Source organism: Halichoerus grypus, chromosome 5 (assembly GCF_964656455.1).
Source record: "Halichoerus grypus chromosome 5, mHalGry1.hap1.1, whole genome shotgun sequence".
Taxonomy (NCBI): domain Eukaryota; kingdom Metazoa; phylum Chordata; class Mammalia; order Carnivora; family Phocidae; genus Halichoerus; species Halichoerus grypus.
The window spans coordinates 147,073,326-147,091,093 of NC_135716.1; the positions used below are offsets into that span (position 1 = coordinate 147,073,326).

General features: G+C 40.7%; 2 protein-coding genes across 9 annotated transcripts in view; one reads left to right on the plus strand and one right to left on the minus strand.

The window, feature by feature from the left end:
• The window catches only part of NRDC (nardilysin convertase), a 106,315-nt gene extending 104,846 nt beyond the window's left edge, over positions 1-1,469 (plus strand). For both annotated transcript variants that reach the window (XM_036108386.2, XM_036108388.2), the window contains 3 exons: positions 29-145; positions 1,002-1,091; positions 1,250-1,469. In XM_036108386.2, the coding sequence (XP_035964279.2) occupies positions 29-145; positions 1,002-1,091; positions 1,250-1,447 (405 nt within the window). In that variant the 3' untranslated portion in view covers positions 1,448-1,469. The remainder of the gene's footprint in view (positions 1-28; positions 146-1,001; positions 1,092-1,249) is intronic.
• Positions 1,470-2,175: 706 nt separating this feature from the next.
• OSBPL9 (oxysterol binding protein like 9) overlaps positions 2,176-17,768 on the minus strand; it is a 179,338-nt gene continuing 163,745 nt past the window's right edge. For all 7 annotated transcript variants that reach the window (XM_036108397.2, XM_036108396.2, XM_078073161.1 and 4 more), the window contains 10 exons: positions 12,757-12,842; positions 11,411-11,582; positions 10,089-10,173; positions 9,183-9,293; positions 8,838-8,901; positions 8,573-8,713; positions 5,684-5,762; positions 4,816-4,907; positions 3,116-3,251; positions 2,176-2,847 (listed from right to left, as the gene is read on the minus strand). In XM_036108397.2, the coding sequence (XP_035964290.2) occupies positions 2,773-2,847; positions 3,116-3,251; positions 4,816-4,907; positions 5,684-5,762; positions 8,573-8,713; positions 8,838-8,901; positions 9,183-9,293; positions 10,089-10,173; positions 11,411-11,582; positions 12,757-12,842 (1,041 nt within the window). In that variant the 3' untranslated portion in view covers positions 2,176-2,772. The remainder of the gene's footprint in view (positions 2,848-3,115; positions 3,252-4,815; positions 4,908-5,683; positions 5,763-8,572; positions 8,714-8,837; positions 8,902-9,182; positions 9,294-10,088; positions 10,174-11,410; positions 11,583-12,756; positions 12,843-17,768) is intronic.

Here is a 17,768-nt window from a genome sequence, read left to right on the forward strand (position 1 = left end):
CTGAGGGTCTCTCTCTTTGGTGGAATAGGTCACAGCTCTGATCAAGCTGAAGGAATGCGAGGATACCCACCTTGGGGAGGAGGTGGATAGGAACTGGAACGAAGTGGTGACACAGCAGTATCTCTTTGATCGCCTTGCCCATGAGGTAGTAGTAACACAGTTTTGAGTATCAGAGCCCTGACCAGGACTCCTGATTTTATGAGTCACAGTCTCAAGCAAATCAATACTGTGTGGAAGAGAGCTGATCCATTTTTGTATTGGTACTGTTTTTGTGTAACGTAATCGTTTTATATTTTGTATTTATATTGAGGCTCAGTACAGGATTTGTGGAGGAAAAAAGGTTTCTGCTATTTAAAGAAAATTGACAACTTCTGGTCTTTATGGAATTCCAGCTTTATTAATTCTGGGTGTTAGGTCTTTTTGACTGCTTTTAACCCAAAGTAATAAAACCTACAAAAAGAGCTCTGGGACCTGCAGTCTAACACTCTTTGATAATATAACCCTACGTGGTAAATTAACAAAAGGACACTGAAGCAAAAGGGTCATTTAACAAGAGGTTTCAGCCCAGCTCATAAGGTGCTCCAGTTTTCCTATTAGAAGACAAACTTCTCTTCATCTGTTTCAATTGTTACTGTATTTTCTCAGGCCAGAGTATCCCTTAGCAGGTACCCGAGGTATGACACTAAGGTGATGGTGGGTTTTGGCTCCGTGTGTACTACTCAGCTGTAATTACAGCGTCTACTACCCTTTCTTATTTGCCAGGGTTAACTATTGCTATGAAACACACAAAGGTGTGTCACAGAGGCTTATTTTCAACCTCTGGTGCAAAACGTTGAGGGCAACATGAAACCTGGAAGAATAAAATGATATGCTCAGGTGCTAAGCAGAACCAAAGAGTTCTAGCCTAGGGTGTGTGTTTGTTAAATAATGACCTTTTTAGAAAATGTACTGCTTGTCTTTTATAGCTTTCTTTTTTTCCTGTATTCCGTTTCCCCTGTAAGATTGAAGCACTGAAGTCATTCTCCAAATCCGACCTAGTCGACTGGTTCAAGGCTCACAGAGGACCAGGAAGTAAAATGCTCAGCGTTCACGTGAGTATGGTGAACTAAGCTGTAGCTCTGTCCTTTCCAGAGCAGTCATTTAGCCCAGTTACCACCCTCCGAGTTTGGATTGGGACTAGAAATTCTAACAGGTCTTTGCCCCTATCTGGTCAGCATATTTCTCACCGCAAGTCTTTGGCTTCTTTCAGGTTGTTGGATTTGGGAAGTATGAGCTAGAAGAGGATGGTTCCCCTTCTGGTGAGGATTCAAACTCTTCTTGTGAAGTGATGCAGCTGACCTACTTGCCATCCTCTCCTCTGCTGGTAGACTCTACCATCCCCATTACTGATATCAGGGCTTTCACATCAACACTTAACCTTCTCCCCTACCATAAAATAGTCAAATAAACTGCAGTCTCGTCGGCCTGAAGCATTGTGTATTTAAAAATGTGTTTGTATTTTATGAAGTTACACTACTACTAGTGCCATAGAATTTTTGCACTGCTATCATAGAATTTGATTTATACTCCTCCTACCCCCCACATTGTGACTAACAAACCAAGAGTTACTGTAGTGGCTGGCAGATGATTGATAGAAAGTAGCAGGGTGTGCCAAGTGACCAAAAAGCTTGCAGGAACAGTTTGACAAGCCCTGGCCTGTCCTGGTTCCCACATGAAGAACCTTGAGAGGCCCTATGTAACTGATGTCTTAGTGCCTAAATGCTAGGTGCTAATACGTGTGTGTGTGTGTGTGTGTGTGTGTGTGTGTTTAATGTACTTTTAAATAAAGATAGATGATAGTTCTGTAATGCCCTACAGAATGAGCCATTTGGTGCTGTGGCATTCTTTTTTGTTCGTTTCAGCGTGGGGTGGGGATCTAAAACCCTCTTCCTAAACCCTCTAAGGCAATAAAATATTTTTGGATAAAATGTTGGGAGCCCTACGTGTGCTGTATGAGAGTTCAAGGAACTCTGGAGAATAGAATAGCATGGTGGGGGCTAAACATAGAACACAGAGTATAAGGGAGGGTTGAGAAAAAGGATGGACCCTCCATTGTTTTAGGAGAGTCCTTGTGTAAAGCGACTTAGCTCCTGGATTCAAGGTTGCCAGATAATAAAAGAAACACATTAAAAAAAATTTGGAAAAATTACTTTATGAAGCCTTAAGAAGCACTGAGTATAATTAAATATAGTCCAGAGTTAGATACAATTTAATAATAGTCCAATTCCAAAACAAAAGTTATAGGTGAGGGCATGAAATTTCCTAACACTTGATTTTAATACGTTGCACTAAGTTTCTAAAACAACTAAGAGGAACCAATATTTACAGTAGATGGAGTATTTATGAAAAATCTGGCATCAGGTGTGTGTGTGTATATATATATGTGTGTGTGTGTGTGGATGTATATCTTAACAGCCGTACTAGGTGTGCAAGGTTTAAGACCGGGATTTATAAATGCTTTTCAAAGCATGGGGTTTGGGGAAAAAAGCAGATATCTTGTTTTCAAAACCTGAAGTTTTTCTCAGGACTGAAGTCAAAATTGTAACTGCCACAGAAAAGGAAAAAAGGGAAGCTTTTCTCGCTTTAATTGTTCATCTGCATCAGAAAGTCCAGTATCCCTGAGATAGGAACCACTGCAATAAGAAGGGAGTGAATAGGTTCTCCCAAAGGAAGATTGTTGCTTAATTATGCCTATTGCCCTGGTCGTCAGATGTAAACTTTGCATTTCCCAACCTAATGCTTGGCAGCACCAAGACGTTTCAGTAATGGTTCATCGTAAACCCAACATTCTCCATCTTCATGAAATAACTGTAAAAGAAAGGGGGAGAATTCAGTTACTCACCTTCTTTGTATGTCTACAAATAATATCATACTTTTTATTATTCCATGTCTTCTCCCCCTCACTACATTAAAGTGAGTTTCAGGCAGGGACCAGGGCTCACCCTGTTCATCACTATGCTTATTTAAAAGTGGTTCACTACTTCAGCATTCACTGAAATGAATGAATGACTTACAGCTCAGAGTTCAGGGGGAATAGCAGCTGGTAGGGTGGGGCCGGCTCCCCAATCAAGCTTACCCTTGTCTCCCATTGAATTTCCTTCTCCTTCCTTTCCCGAGCTTCTGCTCTTTGTCTTTCTTCAAGTCTATGCTTGGCTTCGGTTGCTGCATCAATGTCTCTGATTTTTAAGTTGAAAGTGACATCCTTCCAAAGGCTAAAGAAAAGAAGTCAAGGCACTGAGTACTAGATGGACAGAGGAGTTAGCAAACTGGAGACTGAAAGTCTAGAGCCTGACTGAATATAGCATAATGAAAGTGTAAGTCAAACGGTTTTAAGTGTAGTTCACAGACTGAATCTCCTTAAAGTGGTACCAAGGCACTGGAATAAAGGACAGAGAAATGGACTCAGAAGATTCCACTGCTAGTGTCAAAGGAAGAAAATAAAGGACGGGCAGAAAGCTAGATACATGGTACAGACTACAGAGAAGAAAGAACACAACTGAAATCTGGGATTTTACTTTTGGCTCTGTCTCTAGCTAGCTATGCAACTTTGGGGGTTCATCATTCACCTTTCTAGGGTGTGAGTTTCCTTTAGTATAAACCAAAAGGGTTAGATCAGGGGAAAGAAGTGCCGTTTCAGAAAAACTCCCTTGAAAAATGAAATCTGGAGAAACAGTCTGAACCAAGAGCATAAGGGTCAAGAGGTAAAATGCAGAGACTTATGGGGGTAAGAGATGTGGCTTCTTCTCAAGGCCTGGAAGATGGTAACTAGGTAAGTCTAGTGTCACTTTATAAGGGAAGACACCTAGGGACCAGAGAAGTGGCCATGCTTAAGATCCCCCTGTGGTGAGGAGCAGAGCACAAATTTCTATACATTTCCACTTATAAATACGAGCAGGCAGGCCAGGCAAGCAGACTGTTAACAAGTTAGAGACAACAGTTGGGTAATCATTTGTAAGATCCTCTTCCTTCACTTAAATGCACTAATATGCTAAACAAAGAACTTCAGTGTGTGATTCTCATACCACGGATACATCCTGATTTTACTGTAGCAAATGGGAAAGGAAAAATATGTTTGAAACTACTGGAAAATTGAATACCAACTAGATATTTGATGATATTAAGGATTTTTTTTTTAAGATTTTATTTGACACAGCAAGAGAGGGAACAAGACAAGCAGGGGGAGTGGGAGAGGGAGAAGCAGGCTTCCCGCTGAGCAGGGAGCCCGATGTGGGGCTGGATCCCAGGACTGGGATCCTGACCTGAGCCTAAGGCAGACACTTAACGACTGAGCCACCCAGGTGCCCCAAGGATTTGTTTTTTCAAGGTGTGATATTGTGGCTAGTGGTTTTTAAGTCAATTTAGAGATACATACTGAAATACTTCGGGATGAAATTTTTTTTAAAAAGTTTTTTGCAACGAAAGACCTGAGGGTCTTTTGGGAACCTCACTGCCTTCTCTTATAAACCACAAAGATGGTGATAAGTCTGCACACAATACTTATTATATCCCAAGCATCATATATATAGTACGTCTTTATCTCATTCAGTCCTCACATCAACTCTGAGGTAGTTCCCATTTTAGGAAAGAAGGCAAAGAGAGGCTAGCTTACAGTCATGGTTAAAAAGTTAGTAAGTGGTGGAGCTCCATATGAACCAGGTATTCAGAATTAGTCTGTGCTCTGTTATACTCTGCTGTTGTGTCTCCAAAACCCAGCCCTGCCTTTGCCTAGCCATTAGCAAGGACATCGCCACAATAGCTCTAGCAAAGTCCTCTTACCAGCGGGATTCATACTCGTTCTGATCTTCCAACTTCCTTACTTTCTTCTTAATTATAGGCAACTTCTTGGTATCTATAAAAACTGCATTTTCCTAGAAAATAAGAGGTAGGTAGATGTTTTATTGTTCAAACTGTTCTGGGAGGAAAAGTCAACTCTTCCCAGAAACGTTTAACAGATTTAATAGACAAATCCCACATAGGAATAGGATGTACAGACAGTGAGTTTCATATGCTACCTTCAGCTTAAAATATAGTGGTGTATCTTAAGTCTTGGTAGAAGCTCAACAGAGGTTTTCAATGTGGCTATGTGCTATATGCTCAATATTAATCTCTTATGAAATTAGACCCATAAACTAATTCTAATGCTAAATGCTGAAGTGCTTTTTACATTTCAAATTCTCCAAGTCCAAAATCCAGTTCGTTGGCTCCTCCTGTTAATCCCATACCACCTTCCTCCTACTTTTATTAGGTACTGTTTGCAAGTTTCTTGAGATCAAGGACTATCTTACTCATTTCTGTATCCATGGTGCCAGGCACTAAATACATTTCTTATAAAAAGTCAAGTTGTGTATACAAACACAAATTAGTTTAGCACTTAATTTTATAAACATACCACCCATTCTAATGATATAGCTGTCATTTACTGGATATTGACTATATGCCAAGCGTTAATATTTTTTTTACATATACTGAGTGTTCTGAGAGGAGAGGGGAAAATAAAACTCACTGTACAACTGGGGAAGAGGTGGGGGAAAGAAAAGGATTTCCCTGAAGAGATGGCATTAGAGTTGGCCTTGGTATTTAAATTTCTGGATGAAAGGCTACAATTTAATGTAGCCTAAAATAAGTGTAAAATATAGCTTCTTACCCCTGTTGCATATTTTGCATACATTACACCATTCCATTCCCCTTCAACTGAGCAAAAAGACTTCTTGTCATTTGGAGAACTAAATAGAAAAGGAAACATTTCTGTTAGTCTTAAGTTGATAACTACCGAAGAATCTGGTCGGAGCAGAACATGGAAGAGCAACTGAAGTCTCGGGGTAAAAGCAGCTTAGTGGAACTGGATTTCCCTGAGCCAACTCTTAAGAATGAGGCCCCTAAACAAGATGCTAATTTAGAACTCAAGATCCCATGAATAGGGGATAGGAGATGAGCAAGAGAGCCCTGTGCTGGGGGTACTGGGGCCGCAAAAGATGAGGGATGGTCCCTGCCCTCAAGCTGTTCGCAGCCTAGTTGTGGAGACCTCGCCACTGAGATTCTGGGTGGTAAGTGCTATGGGGAGTTAAGGTCAGCAATGGAGATCAAGGGCAAAAGTGTTGAAATGAAGGTCAGAGAAGGTCTCACTTAAGGATTAACACTGGAGACCAGGCTTTTCATCCTGAGGAAGGATCCTGAGGTCAAACAGTCCAAAGTATCCTGAGGTCCTAAGGTCAAACAGTTTGACCTCTTTTCCTGAGGAAGGATCCTTTTCTAAAAAACGCCAACAGGCCTCTACTTGGACATGACAATGGTATGTATGGCAGGTATGAAATTTGGGAAGTTAAGCATCACAGCAAAGAACAGGTTAGGAAGGGTAAGGCATAAACACAGGAGGAGGCTATAAAAGAGGTCAGAAATAGAAAAATACACCGGGTAGGATGCAAGCTGTCATCACGGGACTGAAACAAGTTTCCTCTATGATTTAGGGGCTTTAGGAGAAGGGGGACAATAGGGAAGAAAAATGGTAGAATCCCACATTTACGAAGTCATTGTGCGGTGCTTCTCAAAGTATGGTGGGGACTCCTGAGGGTTCCCAAGACTCCCAGGTCAAAACTATTTTCATCATATTAAGACACTACTTGCCTTTTTCACCCTCTTTTCCCCGCAAGTGTACAGTGTTTCCCAGACGCTACGCAAGAGACTGACAAGTAGGAGAATCCAACTGTCTTCTATTAATTGTATCAGAGATTTGCAAAATTCAGAAAATGTACTATGCCTCTCCTCTCAAAAATGTTTTAAAGGCAAGTTTTGGAAAAGTTTCTTTTTCATAAAAATGCTATTGTCATTTGTAAATGAATATTTTAAAGATTTATTTATTTACGAGAGAACGTGTGCGCGCGCAAGCAGGGGGAGGGGCAGAGGGAAAGAAAATCTTTTCTTTTTTTGAAGATTTTATTTATTCATAAGACAGAGAGAGAGGCAGAGGGAGAAGCAGGCTCCCCGCTGAGCAGGGAGCCTGATGCAGGGCTCGAACCCAGGACTCTGGGATCATGACCTGAGCCGAAGGCAGACGCTTAACCATCTGAGCCACCCAGGCGCCCGGGAAAGAAAATCTTAAGCAGTCTCCACACTGAGCGCAGAGCCTGATGTGGGGCTTAATCCCACAACCCTGAGATCATGACATGAGCCAAAATCAAGAGTCGGATGTTTAACCAACGAAGCTACCCAGGCACCCCTATTTATAAATATTTTAAAATCTTGGGGCACCTGGGTGGCTCAGTCGTTAAGCGTCTGCCTTTGGCTCAGGGTCCTGGGATTGAGCCCCGCATCGGGCTCCCTGCTTGGTGGGAGCCCTGCTTCTTCCTTTCCCACTCCCCCTACTTGTGTTCCCTCTCTCACTGTCTTTGTCAAATAAATAAAAGCTTAAAAAAAAATCTTGTCTTAATTTCTAATATAAGAAATATTAATGGATATTATCTGATGTAGGACAAAAGCACTTTGGGGCTCTTAGTAATTTTTAAGTGTAAAGGAGTCCAGAAACCAAAAACTTTTGACAGCCACTTAGCTAGTACAATCCTTCATCTCATGCTCAGATCCCTTATTTGAAGAGTCTACCAAGCGCTCTTTCAGTTCCCAACTCTGAGGGTAGTCTTTCTACTATATATGGCTATTACTGGCAGAAGATTCTGCTGAGCTAGCAGCTCCTACTGGTGCTGGTTACCTCAAAGGAACACTGAGAAGCAGGCCCACCCATGTCTTTGTTCTGGACATCCTGATTTCCAACACCTGCTATTTTGGGGGTGCAGATGCATTCCAGTGGTGACTTGTGCTGCTCTCTCAGCTCTACCCATATTCTCTGATTGCAGTAATTTTTTAGATTTTACACTGATCTTTAGTAAACTTCATCATGTGTTCATGGTCCTTCCCGCTCAAGATTTTTTTGGATGCTAATTATGTCATCCCAATTATTTCCCTGGAAAACTGGTTAATCAGTCATGTATCTTCCATCTGTAACACTGTTCCCAACAAGGCCTCTCAGGAAAGACAAAGTCCTGCAGATTTTCCTCTTCCAGGCGGATTCTGAATCCACCCAACTGACTGTTACTGAGACAGCACAGTTGTCTTCATCTGACTCTAGACGAAACCAAGCCAAGATGTGATGGTTACTGTTTTTCCCTAGTAAAGGCACAGAAAAAAGGACTGAGGATTTGGGAGACATTACGGTGGGAATCATCATAGCGTCTACTGTACAGACTAGCCCATGCTTCAACTGAGTCAGGAATCCATGATCTGCATTAGCTGGGCGATCTGGGAAGACTCCTCTCAGGCTCCTAGGAAGGAAATCCCATCAGTCAATGACTGACTTCTGTTCTGAACCCAGATTTTAGGTCTCCTTCTGATATGGGATTTTAGGAAGAGACAGAACATACAGGATGTGAAACAAGTTTACAAACAAAACCATTAAAACAGTCAATTCCTAATAAAAGTTACAGTTCAAGACAAAAGTATTTCAGAGAAGCAAAAGAGAACTGAAGCAGAAAAACAAAATACCTACAAAATCTCAGCAGTAATTCTGTGCTTCTTGCCCCCATAGAAAGGTTTAGTGTGGAAGACGATATTTGCACTATAGCCAGTTTTGGAACAATTGATATTGCATTCTCCGCCTAGTTCCACCCAGGGCACTGTGAGGATAGACCTGCAAAAAAAAAAAAAGTGCAGGTAAGGCTGACAGTTCAGAGGACAGAAAGGAGGGGTGTAGCTTAAGGAACAGCAGCCTCTGCTGCCAGCTGATCAGAGGAAATGGACACAGCTCTACTTGCCTTCCATAACCATTGGGGAATGTGAGAATATAATGTTCATCATAATCTAGACACGAGACGCAGCCTGTAGAGAGAAGGGATAGAATCTCTGATGAGCAGTGTCAACTGGCCAGAAGACTTTATCGTCTGATTGATGGATACTCCAGGATACTCCATTCAATTTAAGGAAAATCCATCTTGCACCCTCCCACCTCTGTTCTCATCCCCAATACATATGCTTATATGCAAACAATGACATCCAGTCTGGCTTTCTTGGTGCCATTTCCCCTCACTAGACAAGGGTCCAGCACATATTAGAATAAAATTCTATTAACACTCTAGTATACCCCATGCCCAGAGACTTACCCTGCCCTATGTTGTGCACCCCAATCGACATGCCAAGGAATTTTGACTTGGTCCAGATATGAGCATTGAATTGTATCTTCTTGTTAAAACACTCAGCATAAAAGGCTGAAACTGAACAGAAATTTTCAATTAGTGCACTACATAGCTAGAGTCACCTCTCCAACTCAACCTGGAGAAAGAACAGGCGTCATGGGGAAAATCCTTGTGTCCCTCAAAGAATAGCCTCAAATGAGGCCAGGAAGTACGTAACTGCCTTTTATACTGTTTCTCCCAATGCAAGCACCACTTAGGGCCATACAGGCAGGAACTTCCCTGAACCATGAGGCTGTAGCAATCCTGGAGGCTTAAAATCTTCTGGTCAGCAAGCATGTTCTTGCCCCAGCCCCAACCTGGGCCCATCCAGTATTTCCAGTCTTAACATTGTTGAGCAAATAAGACATTAAGGATATGCATTCTCTCCACTATGTCAGGAATATACTGTGTAGAGACTACATCTTATTTATATAAACTCTCAAAATTGCTGGGGTCTCTATAGCACAGCTCGTTATGTATAAGATGACTTTAGAAGGATGACAAGTTAGCTTCCCACATCCCTGCTTTTTACACACACAATCAGTGGAATGAATAGAATCTTTGGCACTTACACAAGAAAGAGACAGGTAGGAGGAACCAATCTTCATAAGGTTAGAAAGATACAGGCAGCCATAAAACCAATACTATAGTGAAATCAGCTATGGAGCTTTTGTTTATTATTTTTTTAAAGTAGGTCCATGCCCAACCCTGAGATCAAGAGTTGCATGCACTACCAACTGAGCCACCCAGGTGCCCCAGCTATGGAGCTTTTAACGACCCTCTTTAGACAGAAGAGTTTGAGAATGGATGGTGCAAAGGAGCTCTGTAACTTACTGGGTGGATGATGGGAAACCTGTTCAGCCACGAATGTCACACAGTTTTTGGAAACCCAGGGAACCGGTCCTTCTGAAACTAGCTCCTGTAAGCAAATAAAACATTTTCTTTTGATGTGCAAACACAAGTGACACTGTGGATAATCTAACAATCGGAGTCTCTGCCTCCCAAGGTGGTTAACTGTTCTCTCCTCCACACACCCAAACCACCTTACACATACTTTTATTATGGCACTTAATTTCACTACTAGAATTACAGCTTTGTGTCCGTCTCCCTTGACTAGACCTCCCTAAGACATGCTTGAAGGCAAGCATCGATTGCCTAACCCAGAGCCAGGCGTGGCACAGATGAGTCACTTATCAATGTCCGCCAAATGAGTAAGAATAGACACATTACACTGCCTCTGTCTTCAGTAAGGACCACATGTAATGAATTACACGGAAAGGGAGAGATATGGAGATTTCATGGTGTGCTCAAAGGCTATTATGTGCCAGGCACTGTGGGCTAGGACCTCTTCACATTTGCTTGAGTCTTTCTTCTTGGTCATCTTTCTCAAACCAATCTCTAGATGTTGGGGCCCTGGGGACTCAGGTCTGGATATCTACTCTTTTCTAGCTATGCTGTCTTACTAGGTAAGTTCACCTAATTCCGATAAATGCCATCTAAATATATTAAAATCTCTAAAAGCCCCATTTCTATCCTAAACCTCTCCCTTTAACTCCAGACTCTTTAAATTCTGACTCCCTACTTGGCAACTCCACTTACATGTATAACTCATACTTTATATTTCAAATTAGAGTTCTTGATTTTTCCTTCCCCAAATCTAATTTTTTTCCTTTTCTGTAAATGGCAGCAACCAATTACTGAAGCCCACATGCAGGGTTCATCTCTGACTGTCGCCTTTCTTTTACCTCCCCAGTCCACCTATAAGTACTACCTCCACAGTACAGCTTGAATCAACCATGTCTCTCTGGAATAATGCCAAAACTTCCTCAGTGGTCTCCTTACTTCTATTTTTGCCCCTTTCTGATTTATTTTTCACAAAATCATTACAGTGATCTTTTTAAAACAAAAATGCAATCTTGATAAGCCACAAAATTACTATTATGGCCCACAAGGCCATGCATTACCTGATCTCTGAATCTCATCTCATGCCACTCCTTCCCTGCTCACTATATCTAGAGTATGCTGACCCAACAACACTGTTCTTCTGTGGGTGCTGACCATCTTTTGATTACTATCTTTACCATTATTATCTACCCCCAAATAAAATGAATCAGTATGCAATTTAAGATCACTAAAAACATCAGTAAAGAACTCACTGCGTTCTCTTCAGTATCATTTGGCAATGTCCAGTGACACTGGAAGATTTCCCCTAAAATGGGGTTGTATGGCTTTTTGGCAACCGATCCTTTCCTTCCTGCGTGAAAGGCAGAGAGGTACCATTTCACAACCTGAACCATTCGATCTCTGGCATCCTTCTGGTCACTAATGCTGCAAGGCAGAAAGACAAAATTTAATGTCTTGCTTTCTGACAGGACACACGCTGATGCTGCACTCCTCGGCATGGTCCACCGTAAGCCAGGCAGAGAGGACTCAGGACCAAGAGATTTTAAAACTGAGATATAACATACATGATTAAACACATTAGTCTTAAGTGTTTGGGTCGATGAATTTGATAAATGTATACAGTTAACCCTTGAATGACACAGGTTTAAACTATGTGGTTCCTCTTACATGTGGATACTTTTTGATAAATACAGTAAAGCACTGTAAATGTATTTTTCCTTATGATTTTAATGTTTTCTCTAGCTTACTTTATTCTAATAATACAACATATAACACATATAACATACAAGAATATGTTAATATTGTTTGTGTTATCAGCAAGGCTTCCAGCAAGCTATTATTAGTGATGTTTTTGGGGAGTCAAAAGTACAGATTTTTGACTACGTGGGAGGTAAGCATCCCAAAGCCCCACATTGTTCGAGGGTCAACTGTATACCAGTGTCAGCCAATGTGTCCACCCATCATGAAACCTCAAAGTGATTTGTATCTGGCTCCAGTAAACCACAGTCCAAGGCCAAGCAATGCAATCAGAGAAGATGGATTATAACACCCAGCTATAAAGAAAAATTTCCTGCTCCCGCTGAAAAGCGATGTGAACTTGCCTCGTTGTAAATCAGTGCCAACTTTACTTTCCCCTTTGCACATATATCTACTATTGCAAGCTAATATTTAAAAGTTATGAGTCAGTCTGTAATCTGGACACTAGACTGTAAGCTCCTCAAGGGCAGACACTGACTTTTTCTTTCCTGGCAAACACCAGGTGCTTTAGAAAGGATTGCTAAATTCAGATAACTGAATTTTGTCAGGATATAGTAAAAACAGTGATTACCAATCCCTGCATCAAATAACCTCCAGCCTTGGCTCTATAAACACTGGCTACCTATTAATGGGCTCTCAAGATTTTTTAGCGTCTAACTTGATTGCCTGACAACATCACCACCATATAATCTAAGCAAACAGGCATCTAATATAAACAAAATAATGCCTTTTCTCAGAAATGTCTGAAAGGTAAAAAGGAAAAAAGGAATCCATCTATCCTGTACAAACAGAAAGTTACTGAGTAACATTTTAAAAATTGGAAACTATGGTGTTCAAATACCTCACAAACAGGTCCGGATGTGCAAAAAAGTCTGCATACATTTCTAAAAGAGATCTTCTTTCAAGAATGAATGTTGGAAGAACTACCTGAAAAACATACACATTTGACCCTTCAGGATCAAATTCCACTACAGATAAACAGATTGCTGAATTGCTTTAAAAAAACAAAAACAAAAAAACCCCAAAACCAAAAAATCTCATTCCAATCATGGTAATACCCACCACGTACTGCCCAGGCATGCTTCTGATACCTACTTCCCAAACTATTCTGATTCAGATATGCCCATTAACCTGCCCAGTAGATGGGAAACAAAGAACAGATTTTGAATGTTCAGATTGTCACTTCCTCTGTGCAATCTCCCTAAAGCTCCTGAATCAGAATAACAATGACAAACTACACTCAGTAGCTACCCTCTGATGCCTACTACCTGCTGGGGCATGACACACACATTATATTACTCTAAAGTGTACAACAATCCTGTTCTGAAGAAATTATTATCCCTGTTTTACAGTCAAGAAAAATGAAGCTCAAAGAGAGAGAAATTTTTTCACTGCTCCATACTGATGTGGAATTCAAAACTGGGTCTGACACTGAGGGGTCTGTGCACTTTCTAATGCTGCTTCTCTATGATCATTAGTTGTATTAGGCAATTTATCTACTTATGCATCTGTGTTCTCAAATAATGGAAGGACCACACTTACACTTGCATTCATGACTACTATTACACAGCAAGAAATTTTTAAGTGAGCATTAAAGGAATAAATAAGAGAATAAAGATGGGAATCAATGAACTCTTTCTACAATGGGGCTGAGCCCATGAAGAAAAATGCTGACAGGCTAGGAATGTGGCAGAGGAGAAAAAAATAAGAAACTGGAATATGGAAAGAAGGAATGAGAAAGATTAGGAACAACCAATTAAAAAGAGAAGAATTTCATTAGGAAATGTAAGCATTGTTTTTGAAATATCTATCAGATTATAAATTATTCATTATGGAGCACCACAGTAAACAAAAATTCCCTTAAATTTAGTAATGACTGTGTATCTACTCTATTCAACATCCTGTGTTAAATGCTGTGGAGAAGGCAAAGGTAAGGATGAGAGAATACCACCAGTATTTAAATTTTAGGTGGAATATTGGGGTGCCTGGGTGGCTCAGTCAGTTAAGTGCCCGACCCTTGGTTTCGGCTCAGGTCATGATCTCATGGTTGTGGGATTAAGCCCTGTGTCAGGTTCCACGCTCAGCACGGAGTCTGCTTGAGATTCTTCCCCTTTCCGTCCCTTTCTATGCTTCACTCCTGCTCAGCACGTTCACACACCCTCTCTAAAGAAATAAATTAAATCTTCAAAAAAAAAAATAAATTTTAGGTGGAATGTGACAAACATACAAGAGATGTTCAAAGTTCCTAGAAGTTCAGGAGAGGGAAAGATCATGTTCTGCTGGGGGACCAGAATGAGGGCAGAGCTGGGAAATGATTCACTGACATGGCACTAGACAAAAGCCTTAGATAGGAGTACGACTGTAATACAGGAGAAAACAGAAGAACAAGACATGGACATGGTAGGGGAAAAAAAAAAGACAGAGACAGGAAATATGTGTGACAGGGATTAACCAGTTGACCACTGTGGCTGGGTATATAAAGATTATATAAGAGACTGACAGAACACAGCTTAGAAAAGGACATTATGGCTCTAACATTTAGAATGTTTATAATCAGACTCCAGAGTTTACATTTTAAGTAAACAGTTTCCTATGTATATTTCCTTCCTATGTATGTTCATAATCTAAATATGGTTAGACTGGTAGGTAAGCTTATGTGCTGACTTGGTGCAACCAACTTCTTATCACTCTTGAAGAACACAGAAATTAAAAACCGCCAAGTAAGAATGCTGAATAACAGAACAGGGGTACTTTTTTTTTTTAAGAGAGGGAGAGAGACAATCCCAAGCAGGCTCCACCCATGGCACACAGCCAGAAACAGGACTCAATCTCATGACCCTGAGATCATGACCTGAGCCGAAATCAAGAGCTGAGCCACCGAGGCACCCCAGAAGTAAATACTTTTAATATATAAATAGCTCTTACAACAAAAAGATTACTATTACCAGCAGAAAAATGGACAAAAGAACTGAACAGACAACTCAAAAAGAAGAAATAGCCAAAAACCAAAATTTGATGATAATAATTAAAAAAAATTTTTTTTTCTCCCTACTTAAAATGTTTTCTTGAGAACTCTCATTCAACAGATCATCTTCAATGTTTTTAGCACTATACTGATACATGCCATTATGTCAAGTAACTGGAACAGGGCTAGCTTGTCTTCGACCTGGGTTCAAGTACTTACTTTGCTGCCACTTAGGTGTAAGGAAGCCCTGGAAAATTAACTTGACTTCCCTAAGTTTGTGTAAAAGGAGTCTAATTACATGCCCTGCTTATATCTTAGAACTATCCAACTGAGGTAAATGGGATGTGACTTTATAGTATTTGCAAACACTACAAAGTACTTGGGAAATAACTTTAGAAAGTATCTGAAGTGAGAAAATCTAATTTATAAATAGGAGAATGAGATAAAAATTTATGGCACTGTCAAGCAGAGAAAGACAATTATCATATGGTTTCACTCATATGTGGAACATAAGGAATAGCGCAGAGGACCACAGGGGAAGGGAGGGAAAACTGAATGGGAAGAAATCAGAGAGGGAGACAAACCATGAGAGACTCTGGACTCTGGGAAACAAACTGAAGGTTACAGAAGGGAGGTGGGGTGGAGGGATGGGGTGACTGGGTGATGGGTATTAAGGAGGGCACATGTGATGAGCACTGGGTGTTATATGCAACTAATGAATCACTGAACACTACATCAAAAACTAATGATGTACTATACAGTGGCTAACTGAACTTAATAAAAATAATTATGGTATTACTGTAATATTCTGGAATGCATAAAGGCATCAAGATTTCAGAATCTGTTGGCAATCACAGCCATTTGTTTATGCCAGTAAAGATTTCTAAAATAGCTCATTTTTAACATTTTTGGTAAAAAAAAAAACTATTATATATCTTTCATAATATAACAAGCTTATAGTGGCTATGGACCAAATACAGATTATCTGGCAGAGAAAATTATGTGAGGCAAGGTTTACAAACTTGATTGTGGCAGACACTTTTGGTTGCCTATGCACATCCCTGCTTCATCCTTAGTAACAGAATTCTGATCCAGTTCAGGCTCAGGCTCTAGGCTGCCATGAGAGTCACAGGGTCCTTCCAGATCTCAAGGGGTGAATGTGGATTAATCTATACCTATCATTTAACCTCCCTTGCTAGTGACTGGCTTAGGCGCCGGCACACGCATAACTCTGGCCAACAAGATTCAGTTGGAAGTCTGAGGGGCCGGGGCGCCTGGGTGGCTCAGTTGGTTAAGTGTCTGCCTTTGGCTTGGGTCATGGTCCCAGGTTCCTGGGATCAAGCCACGAGTCCAGCTCCCTGCTCAGCGGGGAGCCTGCTTCTCCCTCTCCCTCTGCCTGCCTGCTTGTGCTGTCAAATAAATAAATAAAATCTTTAAAAAAAAAAAAAAAAAAGGAAGTCTGAGGGGCCACTTCAGGAGAACATCCTTCCCTAATAATAACAACAATAAAAAATCCATGAAAAGAAATTATTTTTCTGCCTCTTGACATTATTTGCCTAAGGATGGGCTGACTGGAAGTATGACACCCATTTTGCAATGACAAGGTGACAAGCCTGAGTATGCAAGTCAACATGCTAAGGATGGACGAACAGAGAGACTGAAGGAACCTAGCTTCTTTCTCACACACAACTGATTGAATTAATCAGTCCTAGCACTACTCTACTTCTAGCCTTCTCATTATATGAGCAAATAAACCTGGTATTGTTCAAGTTATCTTCTGATGAGTCTTCCATTACTGAAGACCAAAACCGATCACGGTGGAAGATATAGAAAAGAAATATTCAGATGTCAACATCTAAAATTAAGCTCTAACTCACAAATCTGAAGTGACAATTCTGCTCTATCACTGAAAAAGTTCTGGGACAAACCTAGAACATTTCTGGCAAGTATGTTGGATTACACAAATACATGTTAGCCTTGTGTTTCTGTTCTCACTTAGATCTGAGGTAAAGGGTTTTATTATAGACACTTATTAGAAAGATTATGGATTAGTTTTTTCCTCAATAGCCTCTAAATCCAAAACCAAAATGAAGCTGACTGGTGTCAAAGAGTATATAGCACTGGAGTTGATTTGGTTGTAACAAAAGTGAGAATCCTAAATTTTATTAACTTTCTAAAGCCAGAGAGAATAATAATAATCTAACCAAGATGAAAGTTTACTGCAGCTCAAGTCTTTAAGACGAGAGGCGGCAGTAAAAAGATTGCAGAATTTGAAATCACAGATCATATCAGAATCTCAGTTTTGCCACTTACTAGGACTCAGCCAAGTTACTAAGCCTCTACATGAGTTTTAGTTTCTTCATCCATAAAATCTTAACAATAACACCTCTGCAGAGCTGTGGTGAGAATTAAGTGCAAGGATGAGGCTTCCAGCACAGTGGTAGGGATGTACAATAGGCACCCATACGTGCTAGTCTCCTAACTTAACAGGGCATTCTGTTTAGAGAACCAAGTTTAAATTCAAATTCAATACAATACAATAATTGTGTGGCTCAATGTGTGTCATACAATTTCCCATTTACTACCTGTTCCAGTCCTTAACAACCCTGTGAAGTGGCCACTGTATGTCCATCTTACATGAGAAACAAAGATCACAGAGGAAGGGACCTACTCAAGGTCACATGGTTTGGTGAGAGCAGAGGCAGGATGCAAACACAGGTCCTCTAAACCCAAGATCAGAACTCTGCTCATTTTTTTTTTTTAAAGATTTATTTATTTATTTATTTGACAGAGAGAGACACAGCGAGAGAGGCAACACAAGCACGGGGAGTGGGAGAGGGAGAAGCAGGCTTCCCACGGAGCAGGGAGTCCGACTTGGGGCTCGATCC